Source organism: Pseudophryne corroboree, chromosome 3 (genome assembly GCF_028390025.1).
Source record: "Pseudophryne corroboree isolate aPseCor3 chromosome 3, aPseCor3.hap2, whole genome shotgun sequence".
In the NCBI taxonomy this organism is placed as follows: domain Eukaryota; kingdom Metazoa; phylum Chordata; class Amphibia; order Anura; family Myobatrachidae; genus Pseudophryne; species Pseudophryne corroboree.
Window position 1 is genome coordinate 748,579,242 of NC_086446.1, and position 16,082 is coordinate 748,595,323.

A 16,082-nucleotide genomic window follows, 5' to 3' on the forward strand; every position below is an offset into this window, starting at 1 on the left:
GTATGTGTGTTAGCAGCATCTGACTCAGTCAGACAGGAGGCCTGTAATACATGCGCTGCTAGGATGCCTGAGGAGAGGGCCGATGAACGCTGGCTGAAGACATGGCATATTTTACTCTTGTTTGTGGAATCTCACATTGATTGAACTGTTTCAAAAAGTCCGTCCGTACTTCCTCAGGGGATAATCTCCAGACGTTGTTATAAAATGTATCCTTAGTGCATTATTCACAGGACAGCAGAAAGCAGAGATAGGCTGCCTCCAGCACTTGGCTTTGCTACAAGACGTTCCGTATTTCCCATGGCCGAGGATTGGGGTAAACAAACACACTCAGCATGCATTTAGTCAGAAATATACTGTATTTTAGAAGGCAACTACAGTACATGCCTTTCTTTTTTATCATTGAAAATACCCAATCAGTGCGAATCCGGACCCATCGCTCAGATCTCACTGTCAATTCCGGACAAAACAAGGCAAAATGTCCTCATCGGTGTTGGATTTTCGCAAGTTTTGGATTCTATTAAATCCCTGCGGTGGCGATTTGGGAGCCATTTCACACTATTACTCCAGTCCATGCTGATGTGCTGTGTCTGTCCACTCCAGTGGCTGCTGCGCTGTGTCCATCCATCCACTCCATCCACTCCAGTGGCTGTTGTGCTGTGTCCATCCACTCCAACGGCTGCTGTGCTGCGTCCATCCACCCCAGCGGCTGCTGTGCTGGGCTGTGTCCATCCATCCATTCCATACACTCCAGTGGCTGCTGTGCTGTGTCCATCCACTCCATGCACTCCAGCGGCTGCTGTGCTGTGTCCATACATACACTCCAGTGGCTGCTGTGCTGTGTCCATCCACTCCATACACTCCAGTGGCTGCTGTGCCGTGTCCATCCACTCCATACACTCCAGTGCCTGCTGCGCTGTGTCCATCCATCCACTCCATCCACTCCAGTGGCTGTTGTGCTGTGTCCATCCACTCCAACGGCTGCTGTGCTGTGTCCATCCACTCCAGCGGCTGCTGTGCTGGGCTGTGTCCATCCATCCATTCCATACACTCCAGTGGCTGCTGTGCTGTGTCCATCCACTCCATACACTCCAGTGGCTGCTGTGCCGTGTCCATCCACTCCATACACTCCAGTGGCTGCTGTGCCGTGTCCATCCACTCCATACACTCCAGTGCCTGCTGCGCTGTGTCCATCCATCCACTCCATCCACTCCAGTGGCTGTTGTGCTGTGTCCATCCACTCCAACGGCTGCTGTGCTGTGTCCATCCACTCCAGCGGCTGCTGTGCTGGGCTGTGTCCATCCATCCATTCCATACACTCCAGTGGCTGCTGTGCTGTGTCCATACACTCCATGCACTCCAGCGGCTGCTGTGCTGTGTCCATCCACTCCATACACTCCAGTGGCTGCTGGCTGTGCTGTGCTGTGTCCATCCATACACTCCAGCAGCTGCTGTGCTGTGTCCATCCACTCCATACACTCCAGCGGCTGCTGGCTGTGCTGTGCTGTGTCCATCCATACACTCCATACACTCCAGCGGCTGCTGGCTGTGCTGTGTCCATCCACTCCATATACTCCAGCGGCTGCTGTGCTGTGTCCATCCATCCACTACATCCACTCCAGTGGCTGCTGGCTGTGCTGTGCTGTGTCCATCCACTCCATACACTCCAGCGGCTGCTGTGCTGTGTCCATCCATCCACTCCAGTGGCTGCTGTGCTGTGTCCATCCACTACATCCACTCCAGTGGCTGCTGTGCTGTGTCCATCCATTTACTACATCCACTCCAGTGGCTGCTGTGCTGTGTCCATCCATACACTCCAGTGGCTACTGTGCTGTGTCCATCCACTCCATACACTCCAGTGGCTGCTGTGCCGTGTCCATCCACTCCATACACTCCAGTGGCTGCTGCGCTGTGTCCATCCATCCACTCCAGTGGCTGTTGTGCTGTGTCCATCCACTCCAACGGCTGCTGTGCTGTGTCCATCCACTCCAGCGGCTGCTGTGCTGGGCTGTGTCCATCCATCCATTCCATACACTCCAGTGGCTGCTGTGCTGTGTCCATCCACTCCATGCACTCCAGCGGCTGCTGTGCTGTGTCCATCCACTCCATACACTCCAGTGGCTGCTGGCTGTGCTGTGTCCATCCATACACTCCAGCGGCTGCTGTGCTGTGTCCATCCACTCCATACACTCCAGCGGCTGCTGTGCTGTGTCCATCCATCCACTACATCCACTCCAGTGGCTGCTGGCTGTGCTGTGCTGTGTCCATCCACTCCATACACTCCAGCGGCTGCTGTGCTGTGTCCATCCATCCACTCCAGTGGCTGCTGTGCTGTGTCCATCCACTACATCCACTCCAGTGGCTGCTGTGCTGTGTCCATCCATTTACTACATCCACTCCAGTGGCTGCTGTGCTGTGTCCATCCATACACTCCAGTGGCTGCTGTGCTGTGTCCATCCACTCCATACACTCCAGTGGCTGCTGTGCCGTGTCCATCCACTCCATACACTCCAGTGGCTGCTGTGCTGTGTCCATCCACTCCATACACTCCAGTGGCTGCTGTGCCGTGTCCATCCACTCCATACACTCCAGTGGCTGCTGTGCTGTGTCCATCCACTCCATACACTCCAGTGGCTGCTGTGCTGTGTCCATCCACTCCATACACTCCAGCGGCTGCTGTGCTGTGTCCATCCACTCCATACACTCCAGTGGCTGCTGTGCTGTGTCCATCCACTCCATGCACTCCAGCGGCTGCTGTGCTGTGTCCATACATACACTCCAGTGGCTGCTGTGCTGTGTCCATCCACTCCATACACTCCAGTGGCTGCTGTGCCGTGTCCATCCACTCCATACACTCCAGTGCCTGCTGCGCTGTGTCCATCCATCCACTCCATCCACTCCAGTGGCTGTTGTGCTGTGTCCATCCACTCCAACGGCTGCTGTGCTGTGTCCATCCACTCCAGCGGCTGCTGTGCTGGGCTGTGTCCATCCATCCATTCCATACACTCCAGTGGCTGCTGTGCTGTGTCCATACACTCCATGCACTCCAGCGGCTGCTGTGCTGTGTCCATCCACTCCATACACTCCAGTGGCTGCTGGCTGTGCTGTGCTGTGTCCATCCATACACTCCAGCAGCTGCTGTGCTGTGTCCATCCACTCCATACACTCCAGCGGCTGCTGGCTGTGCTGTGCTGTGTCCATCCATACACTCCATACACTCCAGCGGCTGCTGGCTGTGCTGTGTCCATCCACTCCATATACTCCAGCGGCTGCTGTGCTGTGTCCATCCATCCACTACATCCACTCCAGTGGCTGCTGGCTGTGCTGTGCTGTGTCCATCCACTCCATACACTCCAGCGGCTGCTGTGCTGTGTCCATCCATCCACTCCAGTGGCTGCTGTGCTGTGTCCATCCACTACATCCACTCCAGTGGCTGCTGTGCTGTGTCCATCCATTTACTACATCCACTCCAGTGGCTGCTGTGCTGTGTCCATCCATACACTCCAGTGGCTACTGTGCTGTGTCCATCCACTCCATACACTCCAGTGGCTGCTGTGCCGTGTCCATCCACTCCATACACTCCAGTGGCTGCTGCGCTGTGTCCATCCATCCACTCCAGTGGCTGTTGTGCTGTGTCCATCCACTCCAACGGCTGCTGTGCTGTGTCCATCCACTCCAGCGGCTGCTGTGCTGGGCTGTGTCCATCCATCCATTCCATACACTCCAGTGGCTGCTGTGCTGTGTCCATCCACTCCATGCACTCCAGCGGCTGCTGTGCTGTGTCCATCCACTCCATACACTCCAGTGGCTGCTGGCTGTGCTGTGTCCATCCATACACTCCAGCGGCTGCTGTGCTGTGTCCATCCACTCCATACACTCCAGCGGCTGCTGTGCTGTGTCCATCCATCCACTACATCCACTCCAGTGGCTGCTGGCTGTGCTGTGCTGTGTCCATCCACTCCATACACTCCAGCGGCTGCTGTGCTGTGTCCATCCATCCACTCCAGTGGCTGCTGTGCTGTGTCCATCCACTACATCCACTCCAGTGGCTGCTGTGCTGTGTCCATCCATTTACTACATCCACTCCAGTGGCTGCTGTGCTGTGTCCATCCATACACTCCAGTGGCTGCTGTGCTGTGTCCATCCACTCCATACACTCCAGTGGCTGCTGTGCCGTGTCCATCCACTCCATACACTCCAGTGGCTGCTGTGCTGTGTCCATCCACTCCATACACTCCAGTGGCTGCTGTGCCGTGTCCATCCACTCCATACACTCCAGTGGCTGCTGTGCTGTGTCCATCCACTCCATACACTCCAGTGGCTGCTGTGCTGTGTCCATCCACTCCATACACTCCAGTGGCTGCTGTGCTGTGTCCATCCACTCCATACACTCCAGCGGCTGTTGTGCTGTGTCCATCCATTAGTGTGGGACCCTGATAAATACACTGTCCTAGGCAAGGACGGGGAGGTGGGCAAAATACACTCATAGCATTGAGAGCCCATTCACTCCAACAAATAAGTTTCTTGCTTGGCAAACGTTTAGCTAACTGTTGTCACTCTTCCAGCCGCTATATACCTCTCACAAATAATAATATTAGCAGATAATAATTTAGGAGCATGTTTATGGATTGGGTATAAATAAAAATCCACCACAACAACTGTAAAATAATTCATTTGCACGCTGTGTACTCAATGCGGATCTAAGGTAAGGTCCTGTTCTGCAATCACTGTAAATCCATACACTAGCGCTCTGTAATTAGGCATTGATTACAAAGGCAAATTGGATTTATTCCCAGAAACTCTTATTGTTTTTAGCTATTTACCTTTTATCTGCGTACACCATCCCTCTTGCCGACAGTCACAGAGAGGGAACAGACATGGCAGGTAGCACATCACAGGCTGAAAATGAAGGCTTATGATGCAGACAGGGTTAATCCTGCACATTTTGCTGCATACACAACACAGCTTCACAGGTGGACCACATGGGTGTGATTTTTCAGCTAGCTAGATGCCAGAAGGCCCGGTGGGCCTGACCTGTCACACAGAGAGCCGGGAGAGCCTCCGGCTATCTGCTCTGGCTGCTCCCCCGCCCCCTGCCCGTCTCCATGGAAACGGAGGTGTGTCGCGAGTCCACGCCCCCTGATTTGCAGCACGCCCCCGCCTATCTCCATAGAAATGGGGACGTGCTGCGAGTCAATAGTGTCCGCGCACCCCCTTTTACAGCGCGCACGCCCTTGTCATGTGCGTGCGTGCCTTTGACGCTTGCGTGCACACACATGCCAGTTCCGATTACCAACCAACCAGGTGCTATTTTCCCGTACATGTGCAGTAGCCTCTAGTACAATGCCAGCGTCTACTGCACCGCCGAGGAGATTGGAACATGCAGACTGACCCACTTCTCTCTTTAACCACCTGAGGCTGGTTGGTTGGTACTTCATCTCTCTCCATTTTCTCTCTCACCAAGGCTTAGTACATAGACCTCTCGGTCTCCAAATGGAACTATGAAGACAATGACTTGCCATCAATGCCTCTTATTACGTTACATAAGAAAAGGTGAGTCCCCGCAGGTACCCTAGTCTGGCATTTATAGTGATCTTTATCCACTTACTGGGTCATCCGGGCGAAGCTTTTTGGACGGGGGTCCCCCATCCTCCGGGTGTAACATATAATAAAGCCGGACCTTGTTAGCGTGTTTCTTGCTCTGAAAGAAACAAAAATAAACAAATATGAGTTTCTTCAAGATGTATTGAACCGTAAAAACAAAACCAACAATATACAAGGTACGTCTGCCTCCATGCTGGGAACACCCAGAATTTCATAAGCTGATCAGGGCTAAGGTAGAACATCTGTCCTGGGTGTCTGATGGGTGTCCCGCCATCCAGGCTGTGCGCAGGGTCGTACTAGCCCACAGGGGTACAGGGGAAACCAGGGCCGGATTAACAATGGGGCGGATGGAGCTGCAGCTCCAGGCCCACACATCAAGTAAGCCCACAGCATCTGCACTGCTCTATGCTGCTGTAGACAGGAAAAAAAAATTCCTTCTACAGCAGCATGCCAACATCCCCGCTGCCTTACCCCTCCTAACCTCCGCCGCCTTAAAGATGATTTAAATGCTGCCACAGCCCACTGGCATAAAGATATTAACAATGGCAGCGCAGTGAAAGGCTTTCCTAGCCCTCCCTGCGCCGCGTTCTTACAGTGAGACCCGGCACCTCCTCCGCGCCGCAGACGTCACGACGTGTGACATCATATAGGCGCCGCCGCACACAGTATCCAGTTTCGCAGCACAGCGCGGGCACTGCTCTCTCTGCTGCAAGCCCCGTGAAGGAAGCCCTGGCTGGTGTCTGACGCCGTCGCTCCTCAGTAGAGAGGATCACGGTGAGATGTTCGACATTTTAAGGGGTGGGCTGCCTGGCTGTACTACCGTATTTACACATAATAAATATATCTTGAACTATGTAGTGCTGCGCTTTGCATGATGCCACTCTCTGCACAATACAGTATTATATATATATATATATATATATATATATATAACATGTATATATCCTAAACAGTGTGTGTGTATATATATATATATATATATATGATATACAGTATCTGTATATCTATATATATCTATCTATATAGATATATATATATATAGATATATATATAGATATATATATAGATATATATATATAGATGAGGTAAATGAAGCAGCGGCACTCCGGTTTAAATCAATCAACGAACGTGTATTGTGTCAAAAGCATACATAAAGTGGTCACATAGGGCCAACATTTCGGGGTCCGCAACCCCTTTGTCAAGGCGTTAACAGTTCACGCCTTGACAAAGGGGTTGCGGACCCCGGAACGTTGGCCCTATGTGACCACTTTATGTATGCTTTTGACACAATACACGTTCGTTGATTGATTTAAACCGGAGTGCCGCTGCTTCATTTACCTCATCTCTACTATATTCTGCTGCGGAGGGCACCCGGGATACTTGCCGATATTGGTAGAGCCGGGCAAATCTGCTCTTTTTATATATATATATATATATATATATATATATATATATACACATATACACACATGATGCCAGAAGTGCGGCACTCACAGCATGAATAAAAAACAACTAAAGGGCCCTACACATTTGGCGATATGCCGCCGAGGTGCCCGACGGCCGATACAGCTGGCGGGGGTGGTGGTGACTGGGACAGTGAAGTTTCTTCATTCCCCCCGTCACCTGGCTCCATAGCAGTGCATGCTAATATGGACGATATTGTCCTTATTGGCCTGAATGTATAAGCCACCAGGCACCAACGATGAACGCGCACGGGGCCGCGCATTGTTCATCATTGGTGCCTACACACTTAACGATATGAACAAGTTGTATAATAATACTAAATAAGGCACTGACATACTAATATATATATATATATATATATTAGATATACATATTTTTTAAATGTAATATATATATTTTTTTTATATGTAGTGTGTGTGACCCCCGCCGCCGCATCGAGCTGCGCTACTATTTCAAATCTGCCGTGGACCGGCAGCTAATCAGGAGTGGCTGCTCCTGATTGGCTGCCGGTCCGCGGCAGATTTGAAATAGAATTGCCTCGGTCATAGGAGCCGCAGTGCCACACCAAAGGCCGCCGACCACAGCCTCCTCCTCCGTTGCACCTCTGCCTTCTACTCCGCTGCACCGCCGCCGCCCTCAGCCTCCTCTGCCACACTCAGTCCTTCTCTGCACCTCTCTGCACCTCCGCCAACTCCCACAGCATCCTCATCCATGCACCATCTCCGAGGCCCACAGCCTCCTCATCCACCGCACCGCAGACCACAGCATCCTCAGCACCACCGCTGCTAAATAGGTAATCTTACCCCGCTGCCTTTCTCTCTCCCTAGTCCCTACTGTATGCCCTTGCTGTCCCTCTCTCTGTCACTTTTCCTGTCCCTCTGTCACTCTCCCTATCCCTATGTCCCTGCTGTCACTCTCCCTGAATTTTGTCTCATTCCATGTGGCATAATGTGAATTTTGGCTCATTCTGTGTGCTATAATGTGAATTTTGGCTCATTCTGTGTGCTATAATGTGAATTTCAGCTCATTCAGTGTGGTATAATGTGAATTTCGGCTCATACCGTGTGCTATAATATGAATTTTGTCTCATTCTGTGTGCTATAATGTGAATTTCAGCTCACTCAGTGTGCTATAATGTGAATTTCAGCTCATTCTGTGTGCTATAATATGATTTTCGGCTCATTCTGTGTGCTATAATGTGAATTTCGGCTCATTCTGTGTGCTATAATGTGAATTTCGGGTCATACCATGTGCTATAATGTGAATTTCGTCTCATTCCATATGCTATGATGTGAATTTCGGCTCATACCGTGTGCTATAATGTGAATTTCGGCTCATACCGTGTGCTATAATGTGAATTTTGGCTCATTCTGTGTGCTATAATGTGAATTTCGGCTCATACCGTGTGCTATAATGTGAATTTCGGCTCATACCGTGTGCTATAATGTGAATTTCGGCTCATTCTGTGTGCTATAATGTGAATTTCGGGTCATACCATGTGCTATAATGTGAATTTCGTCTCATTCCATATGCTATGATGTGAATTTCGGCTCATACCGTGTGCTATAATGTGAATTTCGGCTCATACCGTGTGCTATAATGTGAATTTTGGCTCATTCTGTGTGCTATAATGTGAATTTCGGCTCATACCGTGTGCTATAATGTGAATTTCGGCTCATACCGTGTGCTATAATGTGAATTTCGGCTCATTCTGTGTGCTATAATGTGAATTTCGGGTCATACCATGTGCTATAATGTGAATTTCGTCTCATTCCATATGCTATGATGTGAATTTCGGCTCATACCGTGTGCTATAATGTGAATTTTGGCTCATTCTGTGTGCTATAATGTGAATTTCGGCTCATACCGTGTGCTATAATGTGAATTTCGGCTCATACCGTGTGCTATAATGTGAATTTCGGCTCATTCTGTGTGCTATAATGTGAATTTCGGGTCATACCATGTGCTATAATGTGAATTTCGTCTCATTCCATATGCTATGATGTGAATTTCGGCTCATACCGTGTGCTATAATGTGAATTTTCGGCTCATTCTGTGTGCTATAATGTGAATTTCGGCCCATTCCATGTGCTATAATGTGAATTTTCGGCTCATACCGTGTGGTATAATGTGAAAGGGGCACCAGTACTAGATAGGAAAAGGGGTCCTACTATTGTGTGTATAAGGGGTATACGGTGTGGTAAACTACACGCTCCCTTTTGAGTGACCACGCCCCCTTTTCCGGAGCGCATGTCGAATTACAACCTTCACTTTTCCATACCCACACTTCAAAATTTCCACTTCGACCACTGTATATAATTATATAATATAAATACTGCACTGGTCCTGCACCCATATCAGTAGCCGCCGTCACACCCCCACAACCCCTACGGAAGTACACAATAGGCCTTCGAAAATTTCAGCTCCAGGCCCATGAGGACCTTAATCTGGCACTGGGGGAAACCCCCGGTGGGCCCCACTGTCCGGCCCCCCTCCTCCTCCTCCTCCTGTAGTGAGCAGGTTCCAGACTCTGTTCTTGAATTATACATTATACATATGTTACCTTATACTGTACAGGATGATGATGTTTTCTCTACAGTACATGATCATGCATACACTCGCAGTATTAATATATTTATCAAGGGGCCCAGCCCATGTACTCACTAATGGTTAGGTAAACCACTGTAGCGGCTGGCCACACCCCCTCTGGTGACTGACCACACCCCTAAGCATGGGCCCCTACCACTGCATTCCCCCGGTGGGCCCTTCATGCTCCAGTCTGACACTGGCTGTGCGGCTGGTTGATCGTGTTATGGTGTTCCGCCCTAATACCACATGGGAATGACAAAAGATGAACAAAAGCCCATTGGTCCTGGAATAACCTCACTGCAAACTGCTAAGGAGGCACATTCAATTATCCGTGGTACAGTAGGCAACCAACGGATATTGCTGCCCACTGATCTCACAGTTACCATTACGCTGTACTGTGATTGTATGGGGTAAATATACAAAGCTTACAAAAAGGGACAAAGGTGGTCATTCCGAGTTGATCGCTCGCTGACGATTTTTGCAGTGCAGCAATTAAGTGAAAAAAAACTGCAAAAATGCGCATGCGCTAAGTACTTTCACACAAAACTTTGTAGATTTACACAAGCTCGAGCAACGTTTTTTCCTCGCTCGAGTGATCGTAGTGTGATTGACAGGAAGTGGGTGTGTCTGGGCGGAAACTGGCCGTTTTCAGGGAGTGTTCTAAAAAACGCGGGCATGCCAGGTAAAACGCAGGAGTAGCTGGAGAAACGGGGGAGTGGCTGGCCGAACGCAGGACGTGTTTGTGACGTCAAACCAGGAACTAAACGGACTGAGGTGATCGCAGTCTAGGAGTAGGTCTGGAGCTACTCAGAAACTGCAGGGAATTATTTAGTAGCAGTTCTGCTAATCATTCGTTCACTATTCTGCTAAGATAAGATACACTCCCAGAGGGCGGCGGCCTAGCGTTTGCAATGCTGCTAAAAGCAGCTAGCGATCGAACAACTCGGAATGAGGGCCAATGACTCTTTATGGGGCCTGTATATCTACTATTTGCGGGATATCTCCCAAAAAACACTTTGCAAGTAATAAATATCCCCCAAATGTATCTACAGGGGGTCGCAGCAGATATTTTAGATATCTGCTGTAATCTAGAGATGAGCGCCTGAAATTTTTCGGGTTTTGTGTTTTGGTTTTGGGTTCGGTTCCGCGGCCGTGTTTTGGGTTCGAACGCGTTTTGGCAAAACCTCACCGAATTTTTTTTGTCGGATTCGGGTGTGTTTTGGATTCGGGTGTTTTTTTCAAAAAACCCTAAAAAACAGCTTAAATCATAGAATTTGGGGGTAATTTTGATCCCAAAGTATTATTAACCTCAAAAAACATAATTTACACTCATTTTCAGCCTATTCTGAACACATCACACCTCACAATATTATTTTTAGTCCTAAAATTTGCACCGAGGTCGCTGTGTGAGTAAGATAAGCGACCCTAGTGGCCGACACAAACACCGGGCCCATCTAGGAGTGGCACTGCAGTGTCACGCAGGATGTCCCTTCCAAAAAACCCTCCCCAAACAGCACATGACGCAAAGAAAAAAAGAGGCGCAATGAGGTAGCTGTGTGAGTAAGATTAGCGACCCTAGTGGCCGACACAAACACCGGGCCCATCTAGGAGTGGCACTGCAGTGTCACGCAGGATGTCCCTTCCAAAAAACCCTCCCCAAACAGCACATGACGCAAAGAAAAAAAGAGGCGCAATGAGGTAGCTGACTGTGTGAGAAAGATAAGCGACCCTAGTGGCCGACACAAACACCGGGCCCATCTAGGAGTGGCACTGCAGTGTCACGCAGGATGGCCCTTCCAAAAAACCCTCCCCAAACAGCACATGACGCAAAGAAAAAAAGAGGCGCAATGAGGTAGCTGACTGTGTGAGTAAGATTAGCGACCCTAGTGGCCGACACAAACACCGGGCACATCTAGGAGTGGCACTGCAGTGTCACGCAGGATGTCCCTTCCAAAAAACCCTCCCCAAACAGCACATGACGCAAAGAAAAAAAGAGGCGCAATGAGGTAGCTGTGTGAGTAAGATTAGCGACCCTAGTGGCCGACACAAACACCGGGCCCATCTAGGAGTGGCACTGCAGTGTCACGCAGGATGTCCCTTCCAAAAAACCCTCCCCAATCAGCACATGATGCAAAGAAAAAGAAAAGAAAAAAGAGGTGCAAGATGGAATTATCCTTGGGCCCTCCCACCCACCCTTATGTTGTATAAACAAAACAGGACATGCACACTTTAACCAACCCATCATTTCAGTGACAGGGTCTGCCACACGACTGTGACTGATATGACGGGTTGGTTTGGACCCCCCCCAAAAAAGAAGCAATTAATCTCTCCTTGCACAAACTGGCTCTACAGAGGCAAGATGTCCACCTCATCTTCACCCTCCGATATATCACCGTGTACATCCCCCTCCTCACAGATTATCAATTCGTCCCCACTGGAATCCACCATCTCAGCTCCCTGTGTACTTTGTGGAGGCAATTGCTGCTGGTCAATGTCTCCGCGGAGGAATTGATTATAATTCATTTTAATGAACATCATCTTCTCCACATTTTCTGGATGTAACCTCGTACGCCGATTGCTGACAAGGTGAGCGGCGGCACTAAACACTCTTTCGGAGTACACACTTGTGGGAGGGCAACTTAGGTAGAATAAAGCCAGTTTGTGCAAGGGCCTCCAAATTGCCTCTTTTTCCTGCCAGTATAAGTACGGACTGTGTGACGTGCCTACTTGGATGCGGTCACTCATATAATCCTCCACCATTCTATCAATGTTGAGAGAATCATATGCAGTGACAGTAGACGACATGTCCGTAATCGTTGTCAGGTCCTTCAGTCCGGACCAGATGTCAGCATCAGCAGTCGCTCCAGACTGCCCTGCATCACCGCCAGCGGGTGGGCTCGGAATTCTGAGCCTTTTCCTCGCACCCCCAGTTGCGGGAGAATGTGAAGGAGGAGATGTTGACAGGTCGCGTTCCGCTTGACTTGACAATTTTGTCACCAGCAGGTCTTTCAACCCCAGCAGACCTGTGTCTGCCGGAAAGAGAGATCCAAGGTAGGCTTTAAATCTAGGATCGAGCACGGTGGCCAAAATGTAGTGCTCTGATTTCAACAGATTGACCACCCGTGAATCCTTGTTAAGCGAATTAAGGGCTGCATCCACAAGTCCCACATGCCTAGCGGAATCGCTCCGTGTTAGCTCCTTCTTCAATGCCTCCAGCTTCTTCTGCAAAAGCCTGATGAGGGGAATGACCTGACTCAGGCTGGCAGTGTCTGAACTGACTTCACGTGTGGCAAGTTCAAAGGGCATCAGAACCTTGCACAACGTTGAAATCATTCTCCACTGCACTTGAGACAGGTGCATTCCACCTACTATATCGTGCTCAATTGTATAGGCTTGAATGGCCTTTTGCTGCTCCTCCAACCTCTGAAGCATATAGAGGGTTGAATTCCACCTCGTTACCACTTCTTGCTTCAGATGATGGCAGGGCAGGTTCAGTAGTTTTTGGTGGTGCTCCAGTTTTCTGTACGTGGTGCCTGTACGCCGAAAGTGTCCCGCAATTCTTCTGGCCACCGACAGCATCTCTTGCACGCCCCTGTCGTTTTTTTAAAAATTCTGCACCACCAAATTCAAGGTATGTGCAAAACATGGGACGTGCTGGAATTGGCCCAGATTTAATGCACACACAATATTGCTGGCGTTGTCCGATGCCACAAATCCACAGGAGAGTCCAATTGGGGTAAGCCATTCCGCGATGATCTTCCTCAGTTGCCATAAGAGGTTTTCAGCTGTGTGCGTATTCTGGAAAGCGGTGATACAAAGCGTAGCCTGCCTAGGAAAGAGTTGGCGTTTGCGAGATGCTGCTACTGGTGCCGCCGCTGCTGTTCTTGCGGCGGGAGTCCATACATCTACCCAGTGGGCTGTCACAGTCATATAGTCCTGACCCTGCCCTGCTCCACTTGTCCACATGTCCGTGGTTAAGTGGACATTGGGTACAGCTGCATTTTTTAGGACACTGGTGACTCTTTTTCTGAGGTCTGTGTACATTTTCGGTATCGCCTGCCTAGAGAAATGGAACCTAGATGGTATTTGGTACCGGGGACACAGTACCTCCAACAAGTCTCTAGTTGGCTCTGCAGTAATGATGGATACCGGAACCACGTTTCTCACCACCCAGGATGCCAAGGCCTCAGTTATCCGCTTTGCAGTAGGATGACTGCTGTGATATTTCATCTTCCTCGCAAAGGACTGTTGAACAGTCAATTGCTTACTGGAAGTAGTACAAGTGGGCTTACGACTTCCCCTCTGGGATGACCATCGACTCCCAGCGGCAACAACAGCAGCGCCAGCAGCAGTAGGCGTTACACGCAAGGATGCATCGGAGGAATCCCAGGCAGGAGAGGACTCGTCAGACTTGCCAGTGACATGGCCTGCAGGACTATTGGCATTCCTGGGGAAGGAGGAAATTGACACTGAGGGAGTTGGTGGGGTGGTTTGCGTGAGCTTGGTTACAAGAGGAAGGGATTTACTGGTCAGTGGACTGCTTCCGCTGTCACCCAAAGTTTTTGAACTTGTCACTGACTTATTATGAATGCGCTGCAGGTGACGTATAAGGGAGGATGTTCCGAGGTGGTTAACGTCCTTACCCCTACTTATTACAGCTTGACAAAGGGAACACACGGCTTGACACCTGTTGTCCGCATTTCTGGTGAAATACCTCCACACCGAAGAGCTGATTTTTTTGGTATTTTCACCTGGCATGTCAACGGCCATATTCCTCCCACGGACAACAGGTGTCTCCCCGGGTGCCTGACTTAAACAAACCACCTCACCATCAGAATCCTCCTGGTCAATTTCCTCCCCAGCGCCAGCAACACCCATATCCTCCTCATCCTGGTGTACTTCAACACTGACATCTTCAATCTGACTATCAGGAACTGGACTGCGGGTGCTCCTTCCAGCACTTGCAGGGGGCGTGCAAATGGTGGAAGGCGCATGCTCTTCACCTCCAGTGTTGGGAAGGTCAGGCATCGCAACCGACACAATTGGACTCTCCTTGTGGATTTGGGATTTCGAAGAACGCACAGTTCTTTGCGGTGCTTTTGCCAGCTTGAGTCTTTTCAGTTTTCTAGCGAGAGGCTGAGTGCTTCCATCCTCATGTGAAGCTGAACCACTAGCCATGAACATAGGCCAGGGCCTCAGCCGTTCCTTGCCACTCCGTGTGGTAAATGGCATATTGGCAAGTTTACGCTTCTCCTCCGACAATTTTATTTTAGGTTTTGGAGTCCTTTTTTTTCTGATATTTGGTGTTTTGGATTTGACATGCTCTGTACTATGACATTGGGCATCGGCCTTGGCAGACGACGTTGCTGGCATTTCATCGTCTCGGCCATGACTAGTGGCAGCAGCTTCAGCACGAGGTGGAAGTAGATCTTGATCTTTCCCTAATTTTGGAACCTCAACTTTTTTGTTCTCCATATTTTATAGGCAGAACTAAAAGGCACCTCAGGTAAACAATGGAGATGGATGGATTGGATACTAGTATTGGATACCTGCCGACTGCCGACACAGAGGTAGCCACAGCCGTGAACTACCGCACTGTACACTGGTTGATAAAGAGATAGTAGTATACTCGTAACAACTAGTATGACACTATGACGACGGTATAAAGAATGAAAAAAAAACCACGGTTAGGTGGTATATATTATAATAATAATACAATTATGGATGGACGGACTGCCTGCCGACTGCCGACACAGAGGTAGCCACAGCCGTGAACTACCGCACTGTACACTGGTTGATAAAGAGATAGTAGTATACTCGTAACAACTAGTATGACACTATGACGACGGTATAAAGAATGAAAAAAAAACCACGGTTAGGTGGTATATATTATAATAATAATACAATTATGGATGGACGGACTGCCTGCCGACTGCCGACACAGAGGTAGCCACAGCCGTGAACTACCGCACTGTACACTGGTTGATAAAGAGATAGTAGTATACTCGTAACAACTAGTATGACACTATGACGACGGTATAAAGAATGAAAAAAAAAACACGGTTAGGTGGTATATATTATAATAATAATACAATTATGGATGGACGGACTGCCTGCCGACTGCCGACACAGAGGTAGCCACAGCCGTGAACTACCGCACTGTACACTGGTTGATAAAGAGATAGTAGTATACTCGTAACAACTAGTATGACACTATGACGACGGTATAAAGAATGAAAAAAAAACCACGGTTAGGTGGTATATATTATAATAATAATACAATTATGGATGGACGGACTGCCTGCCGACTGCCGACACAGAGGTAGCCACAGCCGTGAACTACCGCACTGTACACTGGTTGATAAAGAGATAGTAGTATACTCGTAACAACTAGTATGACACTATGACGACGGTATAAAGAATGAAAA

The 16,082-nt window shown here is 49.4% G+C and overlaps 1 protein-coding gene across 2 annotated transcripts in view; it reads right to left on the reverse strand.

Annotated features, from left to right (window-relative positions):
• ZMAT4 (zinc finger matrin-type 4) overlaps nt 1-16,082 on the reverse strand; it is a 759,632-nt gene that overhangs the window by 527,489 nt on the left and 216,061 nt on the right. For both annotated transcript variants that reach the window (XM_063962320.1, XM_063962321.1), the window contains exon 3: nt 5,606-5,698. In XM_063962320.1, the coding sequence (XP_063818390.1) occupies nt 5,606-5,698 (93 nt within the window). The remainder of the gene's footprint in view (nt 1-5,605; nt 5,699-16,082) is intronic.